Genomic DNA, 27,587 nt, shown 5'->3' with positions numbered 1-27,587 from the left:
CCCGCCCGAGCCAATCAGGGCCCGTCCCTCTCCCCGCGAGGCCCCGCCCCCCGGTCAGCGCGAGGCCGCCCCGCTCCCGCTCTGGCGGCCGCGGGGCCTTGACCCCGGTGTGGGCCGGGCTGGCGCCGCTCCCGGCCCGCGGTTCCCGGCCATGGCCGCCCTGCGCTGCCCCGCGCTGCTGCTGCTGCTGCTGCCGCTGCCGCTCGCGGCCCCGCGGCGCCCGCCGCCCCCCGCCCGCAGCCCGCTGGACGCCGTGGCGGCCGCGGAGGCGCTCGGGCTGCCCCAGGTGAGGGGCCCGGCGCCCCGAGCCGCCCCGGGACACGGGCTGGGCTCGGCGGGGGCCACCCAGGCACCCCCGTTCCCGGGGGGCGAGGGCAGGACTCAGACCCGCAGCCCCGGGGTCTTGAGCCTCTCCTCATGCACCCCCCGGTGCTGAAGCAAAGGCAGGGCTCTCAAACCCCCTCCTCCTCACAGCCCCCCTTACCCTGTCCGCACAATCCCTTGGCCCTGTGAGGTGAGGGCAGGGGCCTCGGATCCCCCTCCTCGCAGCCCCCCTTCCCCTGAGAGGTGAGGAAAGGGCTGGGTTCCCCCTCCTCGCAGGCCCCCTGGCCCCAAGAGGCGAGGGCAGGTGCCTCCAATCCCCTGTCACACATTCCCCTGGCCCTGTGAGGTGAGTGCAGGGGTCTCAGATCCCCCCTCCCCGCAGCCCCGATGGCCTAGAGAGGTGAGGGTGGGCACCTCGGACCCTGTCCCCGCACCTCACTGACCCTGTGATGTGAGGGCTGGGTTTGGATCCCCCCTCCCTGCAGCCCCTCTGGCTTTGAGGCAAGGGCAGGGCTCAAATCCCCATCCCCGCAGCCCCACTGGCCCCGAGAGGTGAGGACACAGGTCTCAGGCCCCCTCCCCGCAGCCCCCCAACTGCCCCCATGCCCGGTCCCTTCTCCTGCCTTGTCCCACCTGCCAGCTCCTGAGCAGGGGACATCATGCCCCATGGGCGCATCAAGGGGACAGAGGTACCAAGCGAGGGGTCACAGCGTGGGAGAGGGCACTCGGTGTGGTGGGGTGTCCCTGGGGTGTTCCTGGGGTGCCCAGCAGACGGTGCCACCCCTGTGCCTTGCAGCTCACGGGGAGGTGGTTCCTGGTCGGTGTGGCCTCCCGCTGCAGCCACCTGGCAGAGCACAGCCACCGGCTGGAGGCCACAACGATGATGGTGACCATCCTGGACGGGCAGAGCCTGGCCATCAGCACTTTCAGGAAGATGTGAGTGACACCAGCCCTGGGACGGGGACGCTGCAGGCAGGTCTGAGCTAGGCTGGTGTCCTGGAATGGGGGACACTGGATAGGACAGGGAAGCAACGGGCAGGTCTAGTGTCCTGGGATGGGGACAGGGATGCTGCAAGTCTGAGCGGGCCTGGGTGGGGCGTGCTGGGTAAATGGAGATGCTGCAGGCAGGTCAGAGCAGGAGCATGTGCCCCAGCCACACTCTACAAGGAGGAGTGAGCTGCCCCAGAGCAGTGTGGATGGGATCTCCTCTGGGATGTTCTGTAGTAGAAACTGTGGCTGCAGCAGGTTGGCACCCTGCCCCCTGCCCCAGCAGCTCGAGGTGGGAGGCAGCCAAGTTGGAGAAACTGAGGCACGGATCAGGCACAGGGCTACTCCACGGCTGCCCAGCCGTGGCGCTTCCAGCTGGCCTGAGCTGAGGGGCTGAGCTGGGTCAGTGTGGGGAGAGGGCAGGGCCCCTGGTCTGAGCAGGTTTTCAGGCTCTGAGTCTCTCAGCATGTCCCTGCAGGGCTCTGGGACATCTCTTTGCAGCTTCTCCCTGGGGAGAAAATAAAGTCCCAAGAAACAAGGCACTCTGTGTGCCCTGGCAAGCAGGTGGCAGGGACCTGGGCTGGACCATTCCCAGCCTGTGCTGACCTCCTCCTCCTCTCCTCGCACAGGGACGGGACGTGCTGGGAAATCAGGCAGCGCTATGTCCCTGCGCGGGTCAGCGGACGCTTCCTCCTGAAGGGTGAGGGTGGCTGGGCTGCGGCAGGGCAGGGCTGCAAGGCTGGAGCCCCCCACTCCTGCTCTCAGCGGGGCGCTGGTGCCGATGTCCTTCCTCCTGGTGCTCTCCCAGTACCTCATCTCTGGGCTCTCAAAGTGCCCCAGTGCCGGGTACCATCACAGGCTGGTGCCTGCTGGTGGGGGACGGCACCATGTGGGGCTACACCTGCTCTGGCCCCGATTTCCATCCCACTCGAGGTGGAACAGGGTGCCTGGGTGGTGCTGGGGTTCAGCAGGGACAAACTGGGTCTGCCCTCTGTCTTCCCCAGGCCGCGGCTATGGCAGCAAGGTGGACGTGGTGGTGGGTGAGACGGACCACAGCACCTACGCCATCCTCTACTACCAGAAGGGCCGGAGCATCTCTGTCAAGCTCTACGGTGGGGCTGTGCACGGGGGCTTATGGAGATAAAGGACAGGGCTGGGAAACCTGTGCTGGCCTACCGGGATGCTCCTGGAGCTCCTTGAATTGGGAATGGGGTCTCCTGGGGGTTCTGGTTGCCAGATGGAGAATTGTCCCCAAATGCTGCAGGGGGAGCAAGTAAGGGGGGAACTGGGAACCGGCTCCTCTGAGCTGAAAGAGCCCTTGATGCCGAGCCCTGAGGTGAGGGACACCGGGAGGCTTTGGGACAGGGACAGACAGGCCTCAAGGCTGCTGATGGCATCTCCTTCCACGCGCAGGACGGAACAGCCAGGTCAGTGATGCCATCGTGGAGAAGTTTGAGCAGCGGGTCAGGGCTGTGGGCCTGAGCGAAGACGTCACCTACTACTTCCCTACATACGGTGGGTGACACACGGGCCCTGGGGAGCAGCAGGCGCCCACGGCCAGGACCTGGCACCAGCCTCTCCAGCGTGGGGAGGGGGAGGCGCCTCCGCGTGGGTGGGAGCAGCTTGTGGCCTGGGACACCCGCAGCAGGGTCCCGCGTGGTGTCATCCCAGGGACAGTGATGCCAGAGTGGGGCTGTGCCCCAGTGCATCCTTGGGGTACGAGGCTGGGGATTGTGGGTGCCCAGGCAGGGTGACCACCCTGGGCTCTGTCTCTTGCAGGGTTTTGTGACTCTGCAGACGAGTTTCACATCCTTGATGGTGAGTTGATGGACTTGATGATCATAGAATCATATAGAATCATAGAATCACCAGGTTGGAAAAGACTCACTGGATCATCGAGTTCAACCATTCCCATCAATCACTAAACCATGTCCCTCAGCACCTCGTCCACCTGTCCTTTAAACACCTGCAGGGAAGGTGACTCAACCACCTCCCTGATCTTCACACGTCTTTTCCAACCTAGCAATTCTATGAGTTGCAGATCCTGGGCGATGCGCTGGGACCCCCGTGTGCCAGGCTTAGCCCCGTGCTGGGCACCCTGTGGATTCTCTGTGTCCTGGCTGCGGGCTGGGCTTGCTGGGCTGGGCTCACACCACACCACAGCCGTGTGGTCCTGCCTTAGGAGTGCAAGGGAGCTGGTCTGGCACAGGGGGGCCATGAGGGACCTTCCCCCCAGGACAGGGTCCCTCTGTGCCCTTGCGTGGAGCGAGGAGGTTGTAGACCATCACCCAAGGTGGGCATCAGATACAGCCTGGCAGAGCAAAGCCCTGTTCACCCCTACATGGGTCAGGGTGATGTGGGGTCTATACTGGTGTTTTCTGGGGTGGGGGCTGGTCTGGGATGGGGTATCCTGGGACAGGGACACCCCGGGGTGAGGGTTGGGGTCTTCAGGGCAGCTTCATCTCTTGTTGTTGCCTGGGGAAGCAGAGGTGGGTCTCCAGCCCTGGCACCGGGCTCAGGCATCTCCCCAGCCCCCCAACACCTCTCTTTTCCTTCCAGATACGAAGCCCTAGGTGCAGGTGGCATTGCCAGGATGTCCCCAGAGCTCAGCCCTCACCTTGTACAGCCACCCATGGCCATGCAGAACCAAGCTGGTGTCTGGCTGTGCCCCACTGCTGCTCCACAGCCCTGGAGGTGACCCATGGGCTCCCCAGCCCCTCCAGCCATGTTGGCAGTCATGCCTGTCCTTGTCCTGCCCCTCTGCAGCTTTGTGTTCCCCCTCTCCCTTGCAGCAGCCCACAGCACCCCAATAAATGCCTTGGACAAGGGTCTGTGTCCAGGCAAGTCAACACCTCGATTTGCCCCAGTAAGGCCAGTGCTGCCTCCACCCCTGGGCTCCTGGTGCCAGGCTGGGGCTGTGGGGATCCGTGCAGCCCCTTCCTCCTCTCCCCAAGCCTCACAGCAGCCGTGGGGCTGTGCCAGTCCCCAGTTTGCTCTCGGGTGCCACAGTGCACATGTCTGCCTGGCGAGCAGAAGGAACAGCACAGTGCTTGGTGCCGTGGGGCTGCTGGGGACTGGCTCAGAATTGGCCCTTTCCCTAGGACAAGTCAGGACGTCCCAGAGCAGGAAAGCTCGACCCCGCAGCAGTCCTGCTTCTCAGCCCCAGGGTTCCGAGGCAGTAGAACCCTCTGTTCCCTCACTCCAGCCCTGCAGCCCGTGTTCTCCAAGAGGCTGCCTGGGCCAGACACCCCGCCTGTAGGAGCTTCCCTGCCAGGCACAGCTTGGCCTTCGCATACTCTGAGCGCGCTGCAGGGGCTTGGACTCAGTGTGTAACCAGCCCAGAGGGGCTGCGGCTCTGACCCTGGGGCTGTACCCCCCTGTGGGACCCCTCTCCATTCTGTGCCAGCTTGGGCAGTGCCGCTCTGCCACGCGCTTGGCTGTTTTGGGCAAGCGGTGCCAATGCCCTGGCCCAGGCTGGGCGTTGGGAGGGGATGGGGAGCAGCTCTGGTGCGGTGCCCTGGCCGCCCCGCAGCCCCTGGGACGCAGAGCAGCCCCCCCAGCCCCGGCGTTTTGCAATCTTAGCGGAAAGCGGTACCACATGTTGTTTGTCAGGAACTTATGTAAGGGGCCGCCATGTGACTCGCCCAAATCCAGCCCCTGTCCTCACTCCCACGTGCGGGAAGTCCTGGCCGACCACGCCTGCAGACCCCAGCCCCTGGCGGAGCTGGGGGGCTACAGTTCTGGCTCGTGTTCTGCCCTGCAGAGCCGTGGCAGGCAGGGCAATGGGAGCTGGGGAGAGCACCCTGCCCTCCTGCCCCCAGGACCCCCCTGCACCCCAGCCTGCGTTTGTCTGCTCTGAACCCATTTCTGGGGTACAAAACGCACCTGAGGGTCTGTGTCCCGGCACTGTGGCGATCACAGCCCAGGCACCCCTATCCTGCCCGTGCCCCCCCAGCCCCAGCAGCGGGCTTAGCCTGCCCCGCGCCAATTCCTCCCCGTGCCTCCCATGCTCCTGAGCTTGCACCCAGCTCCTTGGGCTGCCCCGGCTTTGCCACCCTCAGGAGAGCCGGCCCCTCCTGCTCCCACTCTTGCTGCTGGCAGGGACCTGGGGATGCAGCAGGGATGCTTTTGTGTCCCCACCCCAGCGCAAAACCACTGGGACACCCATGGATGCTCCGTGCCTCTGGTGGAGAGAGCTCCTGCTGGCACCCTGAGAGTGGGTGTAGGGGGAGGCTGAGCCCCCAGCCCAGCGCGCGGGGGGCCCAGACGGGCGCTCGTGATGCTCAGTCCTGCCCAGCTCAGCTTTTGTTTTGTTTTAATAAATCCGTGGCGCTGGGCCCGGCCTGTGGGGCTGGCTGGGCTCGCAGCTGGGTGCGGGGAAGAGAATGTGCTGGGGCGGGCAGGGTGGGCTGCCAGAGGGGAAAAACCAGCTGCTGTGCAAACATGCTCCTTACATAAAGTGCCTTGGCAGGGTTGTGCCGCAGGGAGAGCCGCCGGCTGACGCTCTGCATGGCATGGCCAGCGCTTCCCAAACCCTGCCAGCGCCATGGGTGCTGCTGCTGACACCCAGTGTTCACCCCCAGCCTTCAACCTGGGTGTCCCCAGATCAAGGGCAGGTGGCTCAGCATCTGCTGGTGAGCCCAGACTGAGGGGGATGGAGTCTCCCAGCCCCTCTTGGCAAAGAGAGCAGGGTGGGACAGTGGGAATGAAGAACTGGTGTGGGTCTGCAGGGAGGTGGCATCAGGGCTGCCTGAGGCTGGGGTCAAGCTCCCCCCAGCTCTACAGCTCATTGTCGGTGTGCACTAGGCGGTGGGGCCAGCCAAGACCTCTCCTCAGGTGATGCAGGGTTGTGGGGCAAGGCGAGGGCCCCACAGAAGCACCCAAAGCTGGCCATGAGTCCCATGGGTTGGGTTAGGACCTGGCTGGCACTGGACATTCTCTCCACCTTGCTTGAGCTCCTCTCATCTGCGGGAGCCCATCCTGCAAGGGTGGGGCAGCCAGCAAGCCCTGGTGCCAAGTCCTGGCCCGCTGGTGGCCGCTTCTTCATGCCCACACTGGCCCCAGGCTCCATGGCGCTGGGGGCAGGGACAGCCACTGCGCTGGCTGTAAGCTGTATTTTTGCCGTGGAGCAGTTTGGCACTCGAAGCAAACATGTCAAGAGGGAAATATTTGCAGGTTCCTCCGCCTGCCCTTTGGCTTCAGCCCTCGGCCCTGCTCTTGCTTGCATAACGGCACGGGGGGAGGCAGGGCTGCCCCCTCTGGGGCGGCTGCACAGCCTGCCCATAAATAGGGGCTGCCTGGCTCTCCGGCACTGCAGCTCTGCCTGCGCCTCTGGATCAGCTTGGCTCAGCTCGGCTCAGCTCAGCTCAGTTCATCTCGACTCAGCTCAGTTCGGTTCCGCTCAGTTCGGCTCAGCTCCGCTTGGCTCAGTTCATCTCAGCTCGCGGAGACATGCACACCACGCTGCTGGGCGTCCTGGGGCTGGCCCTGCTCGGAGCTCTGCATGCGCAGGACAGCATTCCTGTGCAAACCGACTTTCAGCAGGACAAGGTGACCCAACCAGCCAGCAACTCCTGCTTAAGGGTTTGGGGTGTTCTGGGGGAACCTCGCCCTAAAAACAGGTGGAGGCAGTGGTGCAGGTGGATCTGGGACCAGGCTGGCCCCAGCACTGGGAGAGGTGGGTGCACCCACAGCCCCCACTCCTGGGGAGCCCCCAGGGCTTGGTTTGGGGGCTCTGGAGGGAATGTGGGCTTCAGGCTGTGGGGCAGGACTGAGCAGGTGTGGGGCCAGGCTGTCTGCTGAGCTGTGGGGTGGGTGTCTGTGCACAGGGATTTTGCTGGGGGGATGGGGGGGTGCTGAGAAAAACAAGCTCAGCTGGACAGGCAGCACAGGGATGGGATGGGGACTCCTCTCCTCAGCATGGACCCCACCCAGGGTTCCAAATAACCAAGAGCTGCTGTGCTCAGGGGTCCCCAAAAAACAAGGGTGCTGTCTGGGGGACCCCCTACACCCCTCTGCCTTGGGGCGCTCGCATTCCCCTTTCTCCCACCATCCCGAGCAGGATGGCCTTAGCCTGGCTGCATTCGGGGTCTGACCCCACAGCCCTGGGGCCCTAGTGAGGCGATGCAGGGGCCACACTGCTCCTCTGGGAGCTTCCAGAGGGATACCAGGACACACAGCCACTCCAGGGAGGGTCTGGGGATGGAGGGACATGCTGCAAGAATGGGGGTCTGGCATGTCCTGCAAGGGTGCCCCCACACAGCCCATCCCCACACCTCCCCTCGGTGGCCCTGGCGACCAGGCTGGGATGAGCCAGTGTGGCCCCAGGGTCCTGGCCTCTCCTTGTGCCCTTGGATGGGTGCAAATGGCATCTCAGAGCCAGGCAGTCCTGCCGTGCTGTGGGGCAGGGGGGGCAGGGGATGGAGGTGGCGTGGGCTGGGGCAGACGGGAGCCGAGGGGGGAGGCAGGGTCTGTGTCCGGCCAGCAACTGAGCAGCAATTGTGCACAGCTCACGGGGAGATGGTACTGCGTCGGCCTGGCGTCCAACTCCCACTGGTTCAAGGAGAAGAAGCACCTGATGAAGATGTGCACCACAACCATCTCTGCCACCGGGGATGGGAACCTGGAAGTCACCTCCACGTACCCCAAGTATGGGCATGAGGAGGGGTGGATGAGCTGGGATGTGCTGGAATGCCCGGGGCTGTGTGAGGGCTGGGGGACGCTGCCCATCCTCTCTGACCCCCTTGTGCTCTGCTCCCCAGGGGTGACCACTGTGAGAAGAGAAACAGCCTTTACACCAAGACAGAGCAGCCTGGGCGGTTCAGCTACACCAGCCCTCGTGAGTGCCCAGCTCCCAGCTCGCCCTCCTGCGGGGCAGCTCCTGATGTGCCCCCAGCTCCTGCCCTGGCCAGGGTTCCTGGGGGCTGGCTCGGTGCCTGGAGCTGAGCCGTGCCCTCCTGGTCCCTCACAGGCTGGGGTAGCAAGCACGATATCCGTGTCGTGGAGACCAACTACGACGAGTACGCCTTGGTGGCTACCCAGATCTCCAAGAGCACCGGCTCCTCCACCATGGTGCTGCTCTACAGTACGTCTTGCTCCGGGACCTCCCTGCCCCGACCCCCAGGACGCCTGGGATGTCCTTGCAGGGGGATCTCCCATGGGAGAAGGGTGGCAGCATCCTTGCTGGGGGTGACCCATGGGGTGGCTGGGACAGGACCCCCTTCCTGGGGAACTTGTCCCCTGCTGGGCTGCCCGTGCTGTAGGGCAGCATAATCCCGCTCCGGGGGTTCGGGGGGGGCTGCCTCTCACCCTGCTCTCCCTGCAGGCCGGACGAAGGAGATCAGTCCCGAGCGCCTGGAGAGGTTCAGCAAGTTCTCCAGAGAGCAGGGCCTGACGGATGACGAGATCCTCACCCTGCCCGCCACGGGTGAGCAGCCAGCAGGAGAGGCTGGGAGGGTGGCAGGGAGCAGGGGCTGAGGTACCCCTGGGGGACCCTCCTGGCTTGTCCCTGCTGCTCCGTGGGGCACCGTGGGGCCAGGCAGGGTCCCTCAGAGGGCAGTGATCTCCCAGCCCCTAGAGGAGCTGACCTCTGCTTTTCTTCTTCCTGCAGACAAATGCATGACAGATGCTGCCTAGGTGAGTCCTGGGCTCAGAGCAGCCCTGCGAGAGGGTACAGGGGTGCTCAGAGCCGCCTCACCTCACAGAGCCCCCATCCCAGACTGCTGAGAGGGTATGGGGGTGACTAGATCTGTCCCACCCTACAGAGCCCCCATCCCATCCCATCCCATCCCATCCCATCCCATCCCATCCCATCCCATCCCATCCCATCCCATCCCATCCCATCCCATCCCATCCCTGTCAGAGGGTATGGGAGCATCTGAGCTGCTCTACCCCCATCCCAGCCCCCCAGGCTGCTCCTCTCTCTTACCCCTATGGGGATTCCCCCCCCCCATCCCCATGGGGTGGTTCTTTAGTGGCAGGTGCCCCCCCCGCCTTGCTGTGGGGCTGGCAGGGCCGATGTCCCTGCCATGTGTCCCTGTCTCCCCATCTCTTCCAGGCAGACCCCAGGAGCCCTGCGAGACGGCGGCCACCCCATCCCGTACCAGTGCACCCCAGCACCGCAGCAGCCCTCACTCCCTGGCTTAACTCCCCAACACCTGCACCCCCATCCCCATTAAAGCCAGTGTCAAACCAGTCCCATGCCTCTGTCTGCTGGGTCGCTGTGGGGCAATGGGGAGGGGAAGCGTGGCGGGTGGCAGTAGGCTGGGGCTGGCCCAAGGGTCAGGGATGATCCCAGCTTATCGCCGTGGGGCTGTTGAGGGGGACACCAGGTGCACTCACAACCCTGCACCGCGGTGCTGCCTGGCCACCAGACCTGCCCCCACATGGGGGATCTGCCCCCACCTGCCCCCCGGGCACCCTGGGTTACCCCAGCCTCACTGCCTCAGTTTCCCTGCTGGAGAGCAGGTGGGCATCATGGGAATGGGGCGATGGGCAATCACGGAGGGTCTCAAAAAACATGGGAAGGGACAGTCATGAATGAGAGAGACGGTGCTGAGCACTGGATGTGGCTCAGCCCCAGCCGCCCACCTGTTCTCCGTGCTCTGACCCTGGACTGGGAGCGGGGTCCATGCCTGCTGCCCGGAGCCTGGGCAGCCACAACTCCTTCTGGAGGCACCAGGCTGTGGCTCAGCCCTGAGCGAGAACACTGGCCCAACCATCCTCATCCTTGAGGCAGGATCCATCCCGGCACTGCCAGATCCATCCTTGCACTGCTGGATCCACTTAGCACTGCTGGATCCGTCTGGCACTGCCAGATCCATCCTGGCACTGCTGGATCCACCTGGCACTGCCAGATCCATTCTGGCACTGCTGAATCGACTTGGCACTCTGGATCCATCCTGGCACTGCTGGATCCACCTGGCACTGCCAGATCCATCCTGGCACTGCTGGATCCACTTGGCACTCTGGATCCACCCTGGCACTGCCGGATCCACCCTGGCACTGCTGGATCCACCTGGCACTCTGGATCCATCCTGGCACTGCCAGATCCATCCTGGCACTGCTGGATCCACCTGGCACTGCTGGATCCACCCTGGCACAGCTGGATCCATCCAGCACTGCCAGATCCAGCTGGCACAGCCGGATCCATCCAGCACTGCTGCATCCATCCTGGCACCACTGGATCCATCCAGTACTGCCAGACCCAGGCCCAGTGTTCAACAACCAGGAGGGGCACCGGGTGCCCCCATCACCCTCCCTCGTGCCATGCTGGGCATCGCCCAGTTCCCGCCGTGCTCCAGGCTGGGTCCCTCACAAAGCTCCATTCATCCCAGACTGGGCGATGCGAGAGGCCGAGGGCCAGCGTTGTCACCTAAGCCGGGTACGCGTTATCTCTCTTGTGTAACAGGTTGCGCAAAGTGGGCACGGGCAGGGGCGCTGCCAGCAGCGCGGGCTATAAAGGTGGGCACAGGCAGGGGCAGAGCTGCGTGGCCTTTCCCGACGCATCCAGCCCAGAACGAGGATGGCGATGATGCTGAGCCTGGTGCTGGCGCTGCTCTGCCTGCTGCAGGCAGGGGCCGAGGTGCCCGTGCAGCCTGACTTCGAGACCGAGAAGGTAACGGCACAGCGTGCCCGCCTGGTGTCACACCCTGGGCACCCGCAGGTCCCAGCCTGGCGCTGGCACCAGGGCAGCTGCCGGGAGGACACAGATGTGGAGCTGGGTTGGTCCTGGGCAGCTCCTGCCTGTGGTGGCCCCGCTGCAGGGACACAAATACCCAGGGGACATGGTGCTTGTGAGCATCTGAGCCAGGTGCTGAGCCCACCCTCCCCACCAAGGCTGGCAGGTCCCAACCATAGGCTGGCAGGTCCTCAGAGAGGGTGGCAGGTCCACTTAGTGGGTGGTAGGTCTCCACCAAGAGTGGCAGGTCCCCACTAAGGGTGACAGGTCCCTTTGGTGGGTGGCAGGTCCCCATAGTGGGTGGCAGATCCCAGCCAAGAGTGGCAGGTCTCACACCACAGGATGGCAAGGCCCCACCAAGGATGGCAGGTCACCACTGAGGGTGGAAGGTCCCCAGGGTGGGTGGCAGGTCCCCAACAAGGCTTGGAGGTCCCCAGGGTGGCTGGCAGGTCCCTACCAAGGTTGAAGGTCCCCCACCACAGGCCAGCAGGTCCCCACTGAGAGTGGCAGGTCCCCAGGGTGGTTGGTAGGTCTCCGCAGAGGCTGACAGGTCCACAGGGTGGGCAGGAGGGCCTCACAGCTTTTCTAAACAGTACTGGTGATGTCCTGCCACAGTTTGCAGGGACATGGCACATTGCAGCCACCGCTTCCAACTGCCCCGTGTTTCTGAAGCTAAAGGATGGGATGAAGTCATCCACCGTCACCGCCAGCTTCACACCGGTGGGAGACCTGTCCATGAAGCTTGTCTGGCCCATGTGAGTGTCCCTCGTGCCTGCTATGTCCCACCCGGGACTGGGTTCTCCCCTCCCCACGGCGATGGTCCTGCCTGTGCCCCTCGTGCCCCCAACCCCACTGCCCTCCCACCTCTGCCACGAAACGGCAACGGGAGCTCACAGCCCAGAAACCAACCGTGTCCTGGGCTGCATCCCGAGCAGTGGGACCAGCAGGGCAGGGAGGGGATTCTGCCCCTCTGCTCCGCTCTGGTGAGACCCACCTGCATCCAGTTCTGGAGTCCTCAGCACGGGAAGGATGTGGAGCTGTTGGAGCAAGTCCAGAGGAGGCCACAGAGGGCTGGAGCACCTTCTGTGTGAGGAGAGGCTGGGGGAGCTGGGGTTGTTCAGCCTGGAGAAAAGAAGGGTGCAGGGAGGCCTCAGAGCAGCTTCCAGAACTGAAAGGGGCTCCAGGAAAGCTGGAGAGGGGCTCTTGATCAGGGAGTGCAGGGGTAGGACAAGGAGAGTGGTTTTAAATTGGAAAGGGGAAGATTTAGATTAGATATTAGAAAGAAATTCTTCATGATAAGGGTGGGGATCCCTGGCCCAGGTTGCCCAGAGCAGTAGTGGCTGCCCCATCCCTGGAGGTGTTCAAGGCCAGGCTGGATGGGGCTTGGAGCCCCTGATCCAGTGGGAGGTGTCCCTCCCCATGGCAGGGGTGGGACTGGATGGGCTTTGAGGTCCCTTCCAAACAAAACCGTTCCATGATTCCGAGTTCCATTTTCCTTTTCCAGGCTGGACAAATGCCAAAGGTTCGACCTGCTCTTCCAGCCCAGTGGGCAGTCAGGCCAGTACACAGGTATGTGTGGGCAGGGGCGATCCGAGCCTCGCGCACCCTCAAGCAGAGGGTGGGCATCACTGATCGCCCGCGCCTGGGGAGGCACAGGGGGTGGGTTTGGCCCCCCTGCCTCCGTCACTCAGAGGGAGGTCGTGCTGTGAGGGGGCATCTGGCTTTGCCGGATAAATGAGATTCCCTGCTCACCCTCCTGAGGCAAATGTGGGGCTCAGGCCCCAAGCCATGAGCTCCAGCGGGGCCGTGGAGGTGGCCGGGCTGTGTCCCTGAGTGGTCATTCTCTTCTGCAGGTTCTTTAGCAGCGGAAGAGAAGAGGGACCTGCGCATGGTGGAGACGGACTACAGCAGCTACGCCATCGTGTACCAGCTCCAGCAGAGCGGGCAGGGGCCCAGCACCTCGCTGCAGCTCCTCAGTGCGTGCCAGAAGCAGGGATGGGCACCGGCGTGGGGGTGATGGGCATTGGCGGGGGGAAGGGGTTGGGCTCTACACCACCACCCAGGACCACCACCCAGGACCCGCTGTGCTGGCACCCAAGGAATTCATTTGGAGGTGAATAAATCCATGAGCCAAAACCAGCCCTGGAGGTGTTCAAGACCAGGTTGGATGGGGCGATCCAGTGTGAGGTGTCCCTGCCCGTGGCAGGGTGGTTGGAATTAGGTGATCTTTAAGGTCCTTCCCAACTCAAACTGTTCTATCATTCTATGACTGTGGTTTGAACCGCCCCCTCCCTGCAGCACCCCTGTCTGGCTGTGCTCCCCACCAAGGCCACCAGCTGCCTCGTCCCACCCCAGGTCACTCCTCCCATGGGGCTCATGCCCCTTTCCTGCCAGCCCAGGGCAGCCTTGGGGTGTGCAGTGTCCCCTCAGCACCCCCATGGCTTTGCCTTTGCCCTTCTCCGGGAGCTGGACCCCAGGCGTGGGGCTAGCTGCAGGGCGTCCCACCCACCTTTTTTGGGTCTCTGCTTGCAGTGAGGGAGGAGGATGCGAGCCCTGAGCTTCTGCAGAAGTTCAAACAGCTCTTGCCCACTGTGGGCCTGACCGAGGACATGCTGGTCATCCTTCCCAAGACAGGTGAGTGCCAGGAGGGCGTGGGAGGCACGCTCAGCCCCTCTGAGTAGGGACGTGTGAGGGAGCTCATGGCAGTGCCTGTGGCATACTCACCCCTCTTTGCTTTCTGCAGATCAGTGCTCCAAGGACAGCAGGTGAGTGTAGCCAGCGAAAGCTCGTCTCCTTTCCAGCATGGTCTGGGCTGAGCAGGAGCTGGCAGCCCCCCTGGAGCCCTCCACCCACCTCAGAGCTCTGCATCATATGGGCTTTCCCCTGCTCTAACGGCTCATCTGCGTGTCCTTCCTCCTTGCAGCTGAAGAAGCCAACGCCAGGGCCTTGTATCCTCCAGCCCTGGTGGAAACCGGGCTCTGCTCCCTCCCCCATGATGCCCCTTCCCATCCTCCTCACCCAGATCCGACAGCCCGTGCCAGGATCACACCTCACCCTCTCAAATAAATAAGTGCAGAAACCACCCAGGAGCTCAGTGTGTTTGTTGGCAGGAGCACCCCAGGCACCCTAAGCTCGGCGCTCCCGGATCCCATTCTTCCTCTTCCAGCACCCAGGGGCGTTGGGGGATCCTCCGCGGCGTTGTTTGCTGGGTCCAGCATGGGGGCAGAGGGTGGGCAAGGCGCAAAGGGGCTGCCAGGGGTGCCGGCAGGGGAGGATTAGCGGGGGTGAACGATGATTCTGTGATTCTATCAACACAGGTTGCAGCAGCTGTGCCGGCACAACCTCTGGCTCCCAGCCCCAAGATCAGCCCCAGGACACCCCGTTCCCTGCTCGGTGTCCCCCAGGGCCACCTAGGCGGGAGCAGGGCTGTGCTGGGGCTGCTCAGGGTGAACGCACGGCAGGACTGGGACCCACACGCCTGCCTCCCAGCCCCCAGGGTGCCCCCATCTGCCCACTGACCAAGGTGGGACCGTGCTGCCATGAGCCCTCTGGGCAGCCAGTGCCCCTTCTCCATCCACCACCACCCCTGGTGGCCCCTCTGCCCTGGAGCCGGGGTCCCTCGGTGCCCAGACAGGCTCAGGGCTGGGAGGAAGCCACATGGACAGTTCAGGACTGTGACTGTAGGAGCTCATCAGAGCCAGGACACAGGGGACATCACAACCTGGGAAGCGGGGGGACACTCCCACAGTGACATGAATCAGCCCTGCATCCCCAATTTGCGGACCCTGAGTGCCCCTGGACGGGTGGGCGACCACACGTGGGGTCAGGTCGCGCTGGTGGCATGCAGGCAGCCGGATTTGGGCACAATCCCAAGGGAGCCTTGGGCAGATGCCAACCTCGCCAGCAGGAAGGGTCACCGAGCCCCTTCGTGACAGGTCACTGGTGACAGCGCTGCTGGTCCATGCCGGGAAGGACCTCCACACAACTCCCGGCAGCCTCCTGCAGCCAGCAGGGAAACAAGAGCTCTCTTTGTTCTTTCACAAGCAAGTGAAGAAATCCGGGAAACCCCAAATTTCGACACTGGTGCAACAGCTCCGGCAACCCCACTTCTTGGCCCCTTCCCAGGGCTTGCAGGCACTTCCCGCTTGCAGCTCATCCTAGGGTGACTCCTGCCCTTCGAAACCAACACCTCGCCCAAGATAACCCCACAGGGTTGTCCGTGCCGCGTGGCACACGGTGGCCTCAGGGGGAGAGGGGGGGCAAGGGGGCAGAGAATTGCGCTATAAAGCCAGCAGCCCTGGCACGAGGCTGGTGAGGCTGGAGGAGGCTGTGGCGAGATGAAGACCGTGGTGCTGAGCCTGGGGCTGGCCCTGCTCTGCTTGCTGCATGTGGAGGCTGAGGACCTTGGGATCGCGGGGCTGGACAAGAGCAAGGTGACCAGCAGCGTCCTGGGGAAGGGAAGGTGGGAGCAGGGTCTCCAGCCACCAGAGTGGGAACTGGAGAGGTGTTTTGGTGCTGGGGACACCTCGGGACCCCATGGCTGCCGTTGGCTCTGCTGTCACACCCAGGTGACAGCAGTCACCCAGCTCCAGCAGAGCTGTCTCAGGGGGGGTTTTGGTGCCCCGAGGGGATGTGAGTGTCCCATGAGGGTGTCCTGTCTTGTTCCCGGTCCCCTGCCTGCTTCTCCAGCTTCACAGCCCCGGTCTCTGCCAGATTGCAGGGAAATGGTACATCACTGCCACGGCCTCCGAATCCAAAAGCCAATTCCAAAAGAAGGAGCAGCGGAAGATGGTAAAGGTTGCCTTCAAGATCCTGGAGACAGGTGACGTGAAGGGCACCTTTTCTTTTTCCACGTAAGTGCAAAGTTCTTTTCTCCATGGGCTTCACCGACCGGCCCCCACTCAGCACCCACCAAAGGGCCAGGCAGGGGGAGGCAGAGCCACCAGCCCCACGGCTGGAAATGGGGTCTCAGGAGAGCTGCATTGTGGAGACCCCTCTTCAGGGCAGCACCAGCCAGGACCAGTCCCACCACAGAGGTAGAGATGCTCCACTGCTCCCAGCAGAGACACGGTGGGATGATACGGACCGTATGAATCCAGCTTTCCCAGCAGGATCAGCCTCATCCCGCCAGCTCAGAACATGAACAAGGGAACATCTGTGTGGCCCCACAGGACGATCCTTGGGCACCAGTGCTGTGCCCTGCCAGCCAAGCTGCCCATTGCTCCAAGGGTCCCAGTGGTACCCCAGCCCTGGCCACCCAATCCCAAACACCAAGTCCCATGTTTTGGGTTGTGCCCGCAGAGCCAATGCCCCTAGAGATGGAGAAAGGGAGTCACTTCACCCCAACTGGAGTATCCTTCCCTGTTTTGCAGCCCAAATGGGTGTAAGGGATCCACTGCAGTCTTCAAGGAAACAGGCATCCCTGGTGAATACTACTCTGGTGAGTATGGAGCTTGACCCTGGGATGGGGCAGGGGCACTTCCCACCACCTTTGTCCCTAGGGACATGACCCTCAGGGATGCCTGTCTGCCTCTATTGAGGTCCTAAGGTGGGACATCCCTCTGTGGCCACCTGTCAGCTGCAGCTCAACGCTGCTCAGTGCCAGGGTTGGTGTCCCACCAGCATGATGTCTCCCTGGTGCCCTCCAAGGTGTTCAGACTGAGCTTAAACCCTGGGAAAAAGCTGATTAATTCTGCAGTGGAGCTGTGAATGGATGCTCTCAAGAGATGAAGCAAGCATAGTTTCAGAGAAACATAGCATTATTAGGTTGGAAAAGACCTTTGAGATCAACTCCAACAGTACCTGTCCACTACTAAACCATACCCCTAAGCATTTCATCTACCCATATTTTAAACACCTCCAGGGATGGGGACTCAACCACCTCCCTGGGCAGCCTGTTCCAGGGCCCAATGACCCTTTCTGGGAAATATTTTTTTCCTGATGTCCAGCCTGAACCTCCCCTGGTGGAGCTTGAGGCCATTCCCTCTTCATCCTGTCCCCTGTCACTTGGGCGAAGAGGCCAGCTCCCTGCTCTCCCCAACCTCCTTTCAGGTAGTTGTAGAGAGCAATAAGGTCTCCCCTCAGCCTCCTCTTCTCAAGGGTAAAGGATTTTGCAGTGGGGAAGCTCCTGGGAGGCGATAATTCCTTTTTCCTTTCCCTCCACATCCTTTTTGCAGAGACTGGCAATAAAACAGTGCGAGTTCTAAATACCGATGGAGAGACATACGCTGTGATCTTTGCCTCCAGAGTGATCGATGGGAAGACCTCCCGCATGATGAAGCTCTACAGTGCGTAGCCAGGGCGCCGTGTCTGGGGGGAAGGGCTCAGAGGTGCTGGGGTGCTTCGTGGTGTCCTGAGAGGTCTTGCGTCCCGTGCTCAGCGGGGCAAGGGGCAGCAATTTGGGACTGACAGGGGAGGTTGAGACTTCAACGTCTGCACTACGTCAGGAGTCCATGGCCTTGGGGAAGTCACTTGGTGACATGGGGTGAAGAGTAGTGCTCCTGCAGCCGGGAGGGCAGAAATGGTAGGGATGGGAACTAAGAGAGGTAGCACTGTGCTGGTGCCACGATCCCTGCTTTGTCTTGTCCCCTGGAGGGGTGCCTTGTGTGCCTGGCCACCACCACCCTCCAGGATCTCTGCTGCTGCCTCCAACCTTCTCCCAGGGAGCCTCATCCATCCCACCCTCACCTGGGCACTCTTTCCAGCTACCCAGGAGATGCAGGGACAGGCCACAGTCTGGAGCTAACTCTTGCCTTTGCCTTTAGGCAGAACCCCGGAGGTGCGCCCTGAAATCATGGAGCTGTTCAAGGAGCTTTCGAGGCAGAAGGGCTACACTGATGACATGATCAACGAGCTGATCAGTCATGGTGAGCAGTGCTCGGAGCCGTGTTGGGCCAGTTTGGTCGATGTGGGGAGCCAGGATACAGGGACCAGCTCAGCCCATCACTGCCACTTTGTGGTCTGAGCCTGCTTTTGCCTCGCTCAAGTTCAAAGCTGGGTTGTCTGGTTTGGGTGCTACAGGGCACTAGCCAGACCACAGCCCTGGACTCAGACTTTCTCTTTATTTTCACAGATGAGTGCAACATTGATGAAGCATAGGTGAGTTGCTGCAGTACCATGTGATGTTTGCAATGTGCTCAGCTGGAAATCGCCCTCCCTGGGGCACCAGCAAAAGCCACCGTGAATTACTCTGGAGGCTGAGTAGTTCAAACCTGTGCTGGAGCTTGCACCCAGGTGGGCCTGTTCCCTTTGGGACCCCAGCAGTGAGCAAGGGTGCTTGCACCGAAACCACTGGTTCAAAGCAGAAGTGGTGACAGAGCTCATCCAGCCACAAAGACCGGGACACCAGCTCTTGGCAAAATGACCTTGGGGCTGTGGACTGGCAAAACTGGCCAGAGGCTGGGCTGGTGTCTCCCCTAGCAGAACATGGTTGCTGATGGCCCAGCCTGGTATGAGATTTCCCACCCCACCAGTAACTGCGTAGTTGTAGGGGTCAGCTAGAAACCCACCACTGGAGATGTCTCACCCTACAGAGCTGGGAAAACTGGATGCAAAAGCAGAGATCCTGGTGGAGAGCCCTGCTGGGCCCTCTCTGTTGGCCTCCTCACCTTGAATTCTCAGCTGACCCCTCCTGGCTGTTTTCTAGGGAGTGCGGCTGACTGGTGGATGCTTCTGCTGAGCAAGGCAAGACCCACGCTATGAAGCTTCAGGCTGCTGCTCTGCCATTCCCCTTCTGAGTTTGGTGGTCAAGGCTTTGACACACCTCCTGCTCTTCCAGGGCACAGTCCCTTCTTTTTGCCAAATAAACAAAACTCACCCCAGAGCTCGGTGTATTTGTCTGGGGAGAACCTGGAGTGCTCGGGCTTGTGGTCCCTTCTGTTGTCCTCCCAGGGTCTGTGGATGGGGAGCAGCCAGGGGCTGAGTTCGCCTAAGTGAGGACATTTTCAGAACCCACCAGGATTTTAAGCTGCAAGAGGGGAGATTGAGATGAGATCTCAAGAAGAAATGTTTTGCTGTGAGGGTGGGGAGGCCCTGGCCCAGGTTGCCCAGAGCAGTGGTGGCTGCCCCGTCCCTGGAGGGTTTCCAGGCCAGGTTGGATGGGGCTTGGAGCCCCTGATCCAGTGGGATGTGTCCCTGCTCATGGTAGGGGGTGGGACTGGGTGGGCTTTGAGGTCCCTTCTGACCCAAACCATTCCATGATTCTATGATTCTTGATTTTCATCTCTGGGTTCCTCCTGTTGGGCAAAACTGTGGCTTGGCAGAGGTGGAGCAGGGGGTGCAGTGAGGCTGGAAATGCCTTGGGCACGAGGGTCTGGGTGGAGGAAGGCTGTGGCACTTTGGTGCAGAGGCTGAAGTCTGGAGGGCTGCAGTTACCACCACCAGCCAACTCACCCTCCCACCACTCACCCTGCTGCAGCTGCAGTCTCCACTCCCCTGGAGCCCTGCTCATCCACCAGCTCAGGGGGAGCCAGGACAGGGCAGGAGTCAGCTCTGGGGGCTCCCAGCCCCCGGGTGCTACAGGGCTGCTGGAAGAGAGTGCAGTCCTGCAGCCCTAAACCCAGAGAGCTGGTGTGGGGCTGTGCGTGGTCTCTGCCCTTGGGCACACGCAGAGGAAGCCCGCCCCAGACTTTGACTGCCTGGTGGCAGTGGACATCTGCCTCCAGAGGCGGTCTTACTTTGAACTTATGTTTCTGGAATCCCACTCCATCCTTCCCTTCCTGCGCTGTTCAGCTCCCTACATCCACCTGGGAGAAACTACAACCTACCCAAGGGGAAACCGTGTCCCCAGCAAAGCCCCAACACTCCACAGACGCTCACCTCCAAGGGCTTGGCCAGTGCTCACAGGCACTGAGCTCTGGCAGAGTACGGAGCACTTTGTGTCTCCCCTGGAAAAGGAACTTCCTCGAAAATCCTCTGCTGGTCTTTCCCACTGCCTGTCCCTGGCCAGCCTAGCCAGGCACCCAGGTGTTTGTTTCAGCCCAGCATCTACTTTCTGCTACCTGGCAGTAGCAGGCACCCCAGGGCGGTGTCCGGGAATCCTAGAACCAGGGAGTGGTTTGGGTTGGAAGGGACCTTTATCCATCCAGTTCCACCCCAATGCCAAGGTCAGGGACATCTCCTACTCAATCAAGGAGCTCAAGGTCCCGTCACCATCAGGTTGCTCAAGACCCCACAGCAGCTGAGTGCCTCGGGATATTCCCAGATACTCCTTCCTTCCAGGGACTGCGAAAATACTTCTGGGAAACAGCCCCTCCTGGCACGTCCCAGCAGCAGCAAAGCAAGGGACTTCACTGGGACTTCCCAGCCCAGCATCTCCACCTTCTTTGGAAGGAACCCAGTGTTTCCAGCAGTAATTTTTCCCGGCAGTTTGTGCTGGAACAGTTCCATTTGCCACGCTCCCCAGCGTGCAAGGCCCACATGCAGCCCCGCCTCGAGGCTTGTTTTCAGTACATGGGTTGATGTGATGAAAACATACAGCTGCCAGCACCGCCCTTCACCAAGGGCTTTGTGTGACAGGGAGTCCCAGTGCCTCCACATCATGTTCCAGCCAAATATTTCCTTCCTGCTGTGTGCAGGCATCACTCTGCCAGACAGCAGTGAGATCACTGGTATTTTCTACTCCTCCTTTTGTCCGTCTGTTTTCTCCCTGTGCCCTGGAGCAGGATGCACGCAGGCTGCAATTCCAGCTCTGGGGGTGAGTCCCCTCCATGCAGAGCAGGTACCCCAGGGCGGTGTCATAGAATCCTAAAATCAGGGAATGGTTTGGGTTGGAAAGGACCTTTATCCATCCAGTTCCACCCCAGTGCCATGGTCACCACTGCAGCCCCCACAATCTCTCAGCCAAGCTGAGAGCTGTTGCTGCCCCTGCAGCTCATCCGATGCTCTTCACAGGTGCAGCTGCTCTCCCAGCACCCTGCCTAGAGCAGGCAGGCGCGGGGGCAAGAAGCACGTAGCGACAAGATGAAAAGAAGGTTGTACCTGCCCTCCCTTTACCCACCCAGTAAACCTGGCCAGATGTTGTTAATCATAGAATCATGAATGGTTTAGATTGGGAGGACTTTAAAGTCCGTCCAGTTCCAATTCCCCTACAGGGACACCTCCCACTGGATCTGGTTGCTCCAAGCCCCATCCAACCTGGCCTTGAAAACCTCCAGCCACCACTCTGGGCAACCTGGACCAAGGCCTCCCCACCCTCACAGCAGAACATTTCTTCCTAAGCTTTCACCTCAATCTCCCCTCTTTCAGGTCAGAACTGTTCCCCCCTGTCCTATCCCTGCCCACCCTGATCAAGAGCCCCTCCCCAGCTTTCCTGGAGCCCCTTTCAGTACTGGAAGCTGCTCTAAGGTCTCCTCAGAGCCTTCTCTTCTGCAGGCTGAACAACCCCAACTCTCTCAGACTCTCCTCGTACAGGAGGCCCTCCAGCCCTCGGATCATCTCCATGGCCTCTTCTGGGCTTGATCCTTCAAACACTCACTCTGAATTTGACTGCCTGCTGGATGAGTGTTTTCTAGTGTTAAATTCCTGGTTGCAGTGCCTTTGAAGACAGGAAAATATATCATCATGAGTGTCGTTCTTCAGAGAAGAGTAGCAAGGGGACAGATTCTGGTGTCTCTGTCATTTGTCCTGTTTTGTTGCCAGTTAGGTTACCAGGGGTCATTTCACTGTCCTTGTGGATGCAGCTTCAGCAAGTTTAAGAGCATTTACCTTACTTCCAATCAGCTTCTTAAATTGATTTAATGTGCTGGCTTCCATTTAGGCTTTCCCTTTGCAATGTTGTTTAGGGTTTGTATTTGCTAATATCAGCTTAAGTGCTCAGAATGAAGCTTAGCTGGTCTGCTCAGGCAATCTCAGTGCCATATGTGATATTTAATCCTCTTGACTTTCCATTTTTTCTCTTTTTAAAAATAAAATGTGACTGTATCGTATCCTCACTGGTCCTGAGAGTAGCACTGCCTGTCACAGCCTATGAGACAGTTCCTGCCTCCTGCTCAGGACCTTGGGTTCTTGGCCATCCCAAAAACCTGAGCCCACATGGGTTCCCATCCATCCTGCCTGGAACAACTGCTTGGTGATATCCCTTTGTGCAGAACAGGTGCTAGCACTGCCATCACCAGTTGGTGGTACGGTCACCACAGCAGAAGTCACCCCTTGCCATGGGCAGGGACACCTCCGACTGGATCCGGGTGCTCAAAGCCCCATCCAACCTGGCCTCAAACCCCTCCAGGGACGGGGCAGCCACCCCTGCTCTGGGCAGCCTGGGCCAGGGCCTCCCCACCCTCACAGCAAAACATTTCTTCCTAAGATCTCAGCTCAACCTCCCCTCTTGCAGCTCAAAACTGTTCCCCCTTGTCCTCTCCCTGCATTCCCTGATCCATAGCCCCTCCCCAGCTTTCCTGGAGACCCTTTCAGGACTGGAAGCTGCTCTGAGGTCTCCCTGGAGCCTTCTCTCCTCCAGGTTGAACAACCCTAGCTCTCTCAGCCTGTCCTTGTACGGGAGGTGCTCCAGGCCTCAGATCATCTCCATGGCCTCCTCTGGACTCGCCCCAACAGCTCCGTGTCCTTCCTGTGCTGAGGACTCCAGAATTGCATGCAGGGCTCCAGCTGGGGTCTCATGAAGTGGGGCCACGTCAGCCCCATGCTGAGGTCCTGCAGGCCAGCTCTTCTCTGCTCTGCTCCTCACCACTTTCCCATAACCAGCAGATAGGGGGTTCCTTGCAGTCCCTCTAATGACCGGGCTCCCACACGTTATCCGGGTGCCTAGTTCACCACCCCGCAGCTCCCATGCTCACATCACAGCAGGAGCCCTGCCCTGACAGCAAACACGGCTCAGCCCAGCTGCAGATGTGTCCCTCATTCTCCTGGCACCAGCCTGCATCCCGTCAGCGTTCCCGCTGTGCCTGGGATGCAGCTCTGCAAACACAGCGAGGCCCTGGGCTTGGCTGCTGCTTTTCCCAGAGCAGCGCTCGTCAGCTCCTCCAGACCTGACCTCGGGCTCGCTTCCCTCAGGGTAGATTTGATTCCTAATAAAATGCAATTTTAACAGCATAAAGACAAACAGACACTTCCAATGATCAATTGATCATCCAGCTAATGACTGTCAGATCAGCAGATTTAATTGCAGCCCCCTACAGTGATCAGAAATGAAACAAACATGCTACTTGCATCCCAATCACAGAATCATGGAATGGTTTGGCTTGAAAGGGACCTCAAAGCCATCCAGTTCCACCCCTGTCATGGGCAGGGGCACCTCCCACTGGATCAGGGGCTCCAAGCCCCATCCAACCTGGCCTTGAACCCCTCCAGGGATGGAGCAGCCACCACTGCTCTGGGCAGCCTGGGCCAGGGCTTCACCGTGCCTGTCGTAAAGAATTTCTTCCTAATGTCTAATCTAAATCTTCCCCCTCCCAATTTAAAGCCATTCCCCCTCATCCTATCACTCCAAGCCTTTGTATAAAAGCCCCTCCCAGCTTTCTGGAGCCTCTTTCAGGACTGGAAGCTGCTCTAAGGTCTCCCCACCACCTTCTCTTCTCCAGGCTGAACAAACCCAACTTTCTCAGCCTGTTCTTGTCCGGGAGGTGCTCCAGCCCTCGGATCATCTTCATAGCCTCCTCTGGGCTCAATCCAACAGCTTCACGTCCTTCCTGTGCTGAAGATTCCAGAACTGGACACGGGGCTCCAGGATGAAGCAGCACAGAGAACTTCCCCATCTCAAACCGGTGGCAGGAGGAAAGGGTGCAATGTCCTCTGAAGACCCGTGTGGACTGGGAGGGGGGACTGTGTAAAATCACTCCTTGCTTGCCAAGGGAGCTCTCCCAGTATTTAATTCGGGGACTGTTTTTTCCTAAGCAATAGGTGTTGCCCAGGTAGAGAAGCTGTGCTGGTTGTCCCCGCAGCCTTTGATGGGAAGGTGCCTCAGAAAGCCTTGGGCTTTTTTTAATCCCTCATTTACCCCGGGGCTTTGTCAGGCTTGCTGAAAAAAGCTTTTATTCCAAGTGGAGTCCTTTCTGGGGTGAAACCCTGCCAAGTGCAGCAGTAATGCTCGGCTGCTTCCATCTCCTGTTAAGTGGTGGGTAATCTTGTCTGGGCTGGGCTTGCAGACACCACAGAGCCGGATGTCTTCTCCTTAATGTAATAAAATATGTATAAGTAGGTACGCCGTTGTCAGGGCATCGATCTTAGGAGTCAGAGCGAATCCTGGGAACAGAGCACTGCTTCCACATGCAGAATGGTGACAATAGCAGGAGTGTGGGTGGTACCTGAGTACGCCTATGAGAGCATATTGATCCAGTTCATGACGTGGCTTTGGGAGGGGCTCTAAGCAGCACAGGGAGCTGGGAAGGCATTGCCTGGTGGTCCTAAATAAATGGATGCGAAAGGATGCTGCGAGCACTGCTCAGTGTGCATGAGGAGATACGCCTGCAGCCACAACGAACCACGTCGTCCTTGGCCCTCAGCCCAAGGCTGGGTTGGGAACAAGCTGCCCAGGGCAGTGGTGGAGTCTCTGTCCCTGGAGGGGTTAAAAAAATATTTGGCTGTGGTACTTAGGGACATGATTTAGTAGGTACAATGGGGCTGGCCTGACAGTTAGACTGCGTGAGCTTAGAGCTCTTCCCCAACCTTGGTGATTCTATGATTTCTTTAGAAGTAAGACTTTGTAAGACTCCTACTTCCCAGAATTTATGGGAACAGGGAGCAGGTTTCCTGTGACTGGAAACACCCCTGTCCCTGATGGAGATAACAATTTCTCAGTAGGAACCCACCGTGCCTTATCCCTGTCCAGTGAGGACGCAGCACATCCTCCCAGGGCACATGGACAAGGCAGGGCATGTTGTGGAAGCCAGTTTTTAGGACACCTACAAAATCAGCAGATCCTTTGGAAATAAACAATAAATTTCCTATCCCTTCCCACCACAGTTCCCAGAGCGATATCCCACCTCCCCCTGCTCTCCCTGCTGACAGGCAAACCTCTGATTTCATAACTGCTCCTGCCAGTTGCAGATACATCAGTTTTTGGCCAAGCAGGGGGGTGACAGGGAGGGAAAGAGGAGGGAGAAGCTCTGTGGCAGGAAAGGATCAATCATCACAGGTCCTGAGTGTGGTTCGTGCTCAGCCTACATCAACTTGTGACACCAATGGGTGAGACCACAACACAACACAGAATCATAGAATGGAATCATAAAATGATTTGGATTGGAAGGGACCTTAAAGCCCATCCAGTTCCACCCTCCTGCCATGGATCTGGATTGCTCCAAGCCCCATCCAACCTGGTCTAGAAACCCTCCAGGGATGGGGCAGCCACCACTGCTCTGGGAAACCCAAGCAAGGGCCTCATTGATCTCACAGGAAAACATTTTTTCCTAAAACCTCATGTCAATCTCCCCTCTTTCAGCTCAAAACTGTTCCCCCTTGTCCACTCCCTGACCAAGAGCCCCTCCCCAGCTTTCCTGGAGACCCTTTCAGGACTGGAAGCTGCTCTAAGGTCTCTGTGGAGCCTTCTCTTCTCCAGGCTGAACAATCCCAACTTCCTCAGCCTGTCTTCGTACAGGAGGTGCTCCAGCCCTCGGATCATCTCCGTAGCCTCCTCTGGACTCGCTCCAACAGCTCTGTGTCCTTCCTGTGTTTTCTTGGTGGCACTGAGAGCTGGGGGAGTCGGCAGCCAAAGCTCAGACCGGTGCCCTCGGCACAGCCACTTGCTCTCAGCAAACCTTGGCAAGCCCCGGCTGCTGGCCTGCCAGGCACCGCCGGCGCTCTAATGGGCTCCCACCGTGAGCACCGGTGGCTGGGGCCGAGCCCAGCCATGCCGCGGTGTCCAACCATGGGAATCCTCCACCGAGAAGTGGGGATGGGAAGGCAACTCCTGTTGGACAGCACATCCCGTCGTGGTGTTGTGCTTGTGCCAAGGGCTTGGCTCCGCGCCCGGAGCAGTGGATGGAGATGGGGTGCCCGGGCTTTGCAGAGCTGCCTGGCCCAGCATCGCCTGCCTCTGCAGGGAGAGCCTCACGCAGCCCCGAGCTGCTCTGCCGTGCACAAGCACACTGGGAATAATGACACGAGTTCTGCACTGGGAACGGTGATCAGAGGGACTGGGGCGGCCATGGGGTGTTCCCAGGGCTGGTGGCTGCAAAATCATATCTCCACCATTGCCCTGCAGCTGGCTGCAATGCTTGAGGAGGACCCAAAACCAAATCCAACAAGGCCAAGGCATGTGAATCAGAATCACAGTGTCATAGGATGGGTTGGGTTGGAAGGGACCTCAAAGTCCTTTAGTTCCGAAAACTTTAGTTCCGAAAGCTCTTTGTTGCCACTGAAAACCTTTTCCTTTACCTAAAACAAACCTGTGATAAATAGATGTCCACAGAACCTTTGCGTTCGTTCAATGAAGCAGAGGTAGAAAACTGCCTGCTTGGTTCACCTAGAGGATGGGACACAGACAAGCCAGGTGCGAGACCCCCATGGAGGGCACCCACTCCCAGCACCCTCCCTACACCCCACAACTCCCCCAGCACTGGGGTCATACCCAGGATCTGGGCTTCCCAGGGCATCACCACCACCTGGGCTACCAGAAAACGGGCTTGGCATCTCCAGCACCAGTTGGTCCCCTGGGTGGTGGGGCAGGAGCGATGAGATGCAGCAGCCCATGCATGTCCCTAGCAGTGCCCTCCAGCCCAGGAGCCAGGGAAGGAGAAGCATAGAATCATAGAATCTCTAGGTTGGAAAGAATCCACTGGATCATCGAGTCCAACCATTCCCATGTCCCTTAGCACCTCATCCACCTGTTCCTTAAACACCTCCAGGGAAGGGGACTCAACCCCCTCCCTGGGCAGCCTCTGCCACTGCCCAATGACTCTTTCCATGAAAAGTTTTTTCCTGATGTCAAGCCTGAACCTCCCCTGGTGGAGCTTGAGGCCATTCCCTCTCGTCCTGTCCCCTGGCACTTGGGAGAAGAGCCCAGCTCCCTCCTCTCCACAATCTCCTTTCAGGGAGTTGGAGAGAGCAATGAGGTCTCCCCTCAGCTCCTCTTCTCCAGGCTAAACACCCCCAGCTCTCTCAGCCGCTCCTCTTGTTCTCCAGCCCCTTCACCAGCTTCGTTGCTCTTCTCTGGACTCGCTCCAGAGCCTCAAAAGGGAAACGCGGCCATCAGGGCGAGGGAGGGTGAGACCCTGTGTGGAGCTCTGTGTCCAGTTCTGGAATCTTCAGCACAGGAAGGACATGGAGCTGTTGGATCAAGTCCAGAGGAGACCACAGAGATGATCCGAGGGCTGGAGCACCTCCTGTACGAGGAGACACTGAGAGGGTTGGGGTTGTTCAGCCAGGAGAAGAGAAGGCTCTGGGCAGCTTAGAGCGCCTTCCAGTACAGAAAGGAGCTCGAGGAGAGCTGGGAGGGGCTCTGGATCAGGGAGTGCAGGGAAACGGTTTTGCAGGCGGGGAGATTGAGATGAGATCTTGGGGAGAAATGTTTTGCTGTGAGGGCGGGGAGGCCCTGGCCCAGGCTGCCCAGAGCAGGGGTGGCTGCCCCATCCCTGGGGGTGTCCAAGGCCGGGTTGGAGGGGGCTGGGGGGGCCCGACGCCGCGAAGGGGCGGGACCAGAGCGGGTGGG

The 27,587-nt window shown here is 60.2% G+C and overlaps 3 protein-coding genes across 4 annotated transcripts; all 3 read left to right on the top strand.

The window, feature by feature from the left end:
• The first annotated feature begins 213 nt into the window (after positions 1-213).
• On the top strand, positions 214-9,505 carry LOC138729140 (uncharacterized). Its single transcript, XM_069873118.1, has 14 exons — positions 214-286; positions 1,121-1,260; positions 1,941-2,011; positions 2,316-2,423; positions 2,725-2,826; positions 3,091-3,129; positions 6,487-6,704; positions 6,745-6,861; positions 7,820-7,959; positions 8,073-8,149; positions 8,282-8,395; positions 8,636-8,737; positions 8,921-8,946; positions 9,368-9,505. Exons 2-13 carry the CDS (start codon positions 1,205-1,207, stop codon positions 8,944-8,946), a joined length of 1,170 nt encoding a protein of 389 aa, XP_069729219.1. The 5' UTR covers positions 214-286; positions 1,121-1,204; the 3' UTR covers positions 9,368-9,505.
• A 1,204-nt stretch (positions 9,506-10,709) lies between these two features.
• On the top strand, positions 10,710-14,072 carry LOC138729155 (lipocalin-15-like). Of its 2 annotated transcripts, none has more exons than XM_069873150.1 (7): positions 10,710-10,927; positions 11,606-11,745; positions 12,495-12,559; positions 12,853-12,966; positions 13,523-13,624; positions 13,734-13,755; positions 13,914-14,072. In XM_069873150.1, exons 1-7 carry the CDS (start codon positions 10,835-10,837, stop codon positions 13,915-13,917), a joined length of 540 nt encoding a protein of 179 aa, XP_069729251.1. In that variant the 5' UTR covers positions 10,710-10,834; the 3' UTR covers positions 13,918-14,072. The 2 variants fall into 2 exon arrangements, with proteins under 2 accessions (XP_069729251.1, XP_069729249.1); XM_069873148.1 differs by having other exon boundaries at positions 12,844-12,966.
• A 1,190-nt stretch (positions 14,073-15,262) lies between these two features.
• On the top strand, positions 15,263-18,812 carry LOC138729284 (extracellular fatty acid-binding protein-like). The gene is made up of 7 exons (XM_069873360.1): positions 15,263-15,423; positions 15,704-15,843; positions 16,363-16,430; positions 17,167-17,277; positions 17,755-17,856; positions 18,063-18,088; positions 18,636-18,812. The coding sequence occupies exons 1-6, from the start codon at positions 15,328-15,330 to the stop codon at positions 18,086-18,088; spliced, it is 543 nt and encodes a 180-aa protein (XP_069729461.1). The 5' UTR covers positions 15,263-15,327; the 3' UTR covers positions 18,636-18,812.
• The last annotated feature ends 8,775 nt before the right edge of the window (positions 18,813-27,587 follow it).

Source organism: Phaenicophaeus curvirostris, chromosome 20 (genome assembly GCF_032191515.1).
Source record: "Phaenicophaeus curvirostris isolate KB17595 chromosome 20, BPBGC_Pcur_1.0, whole genome shotgun sequence".
Taxonomy (NCBI): domain Eukaryota; kingdom Metazoa; phylum Chordata; class Aves; order Cuculiformes; family Cuculidae; genus Phaenicophaeus; species Phaenicophaeus curvirostris.
Note: the sequence above shows the minus strand (reverse complement) of the source record. Positions and strands in the feature narration are given on the sequence as shown.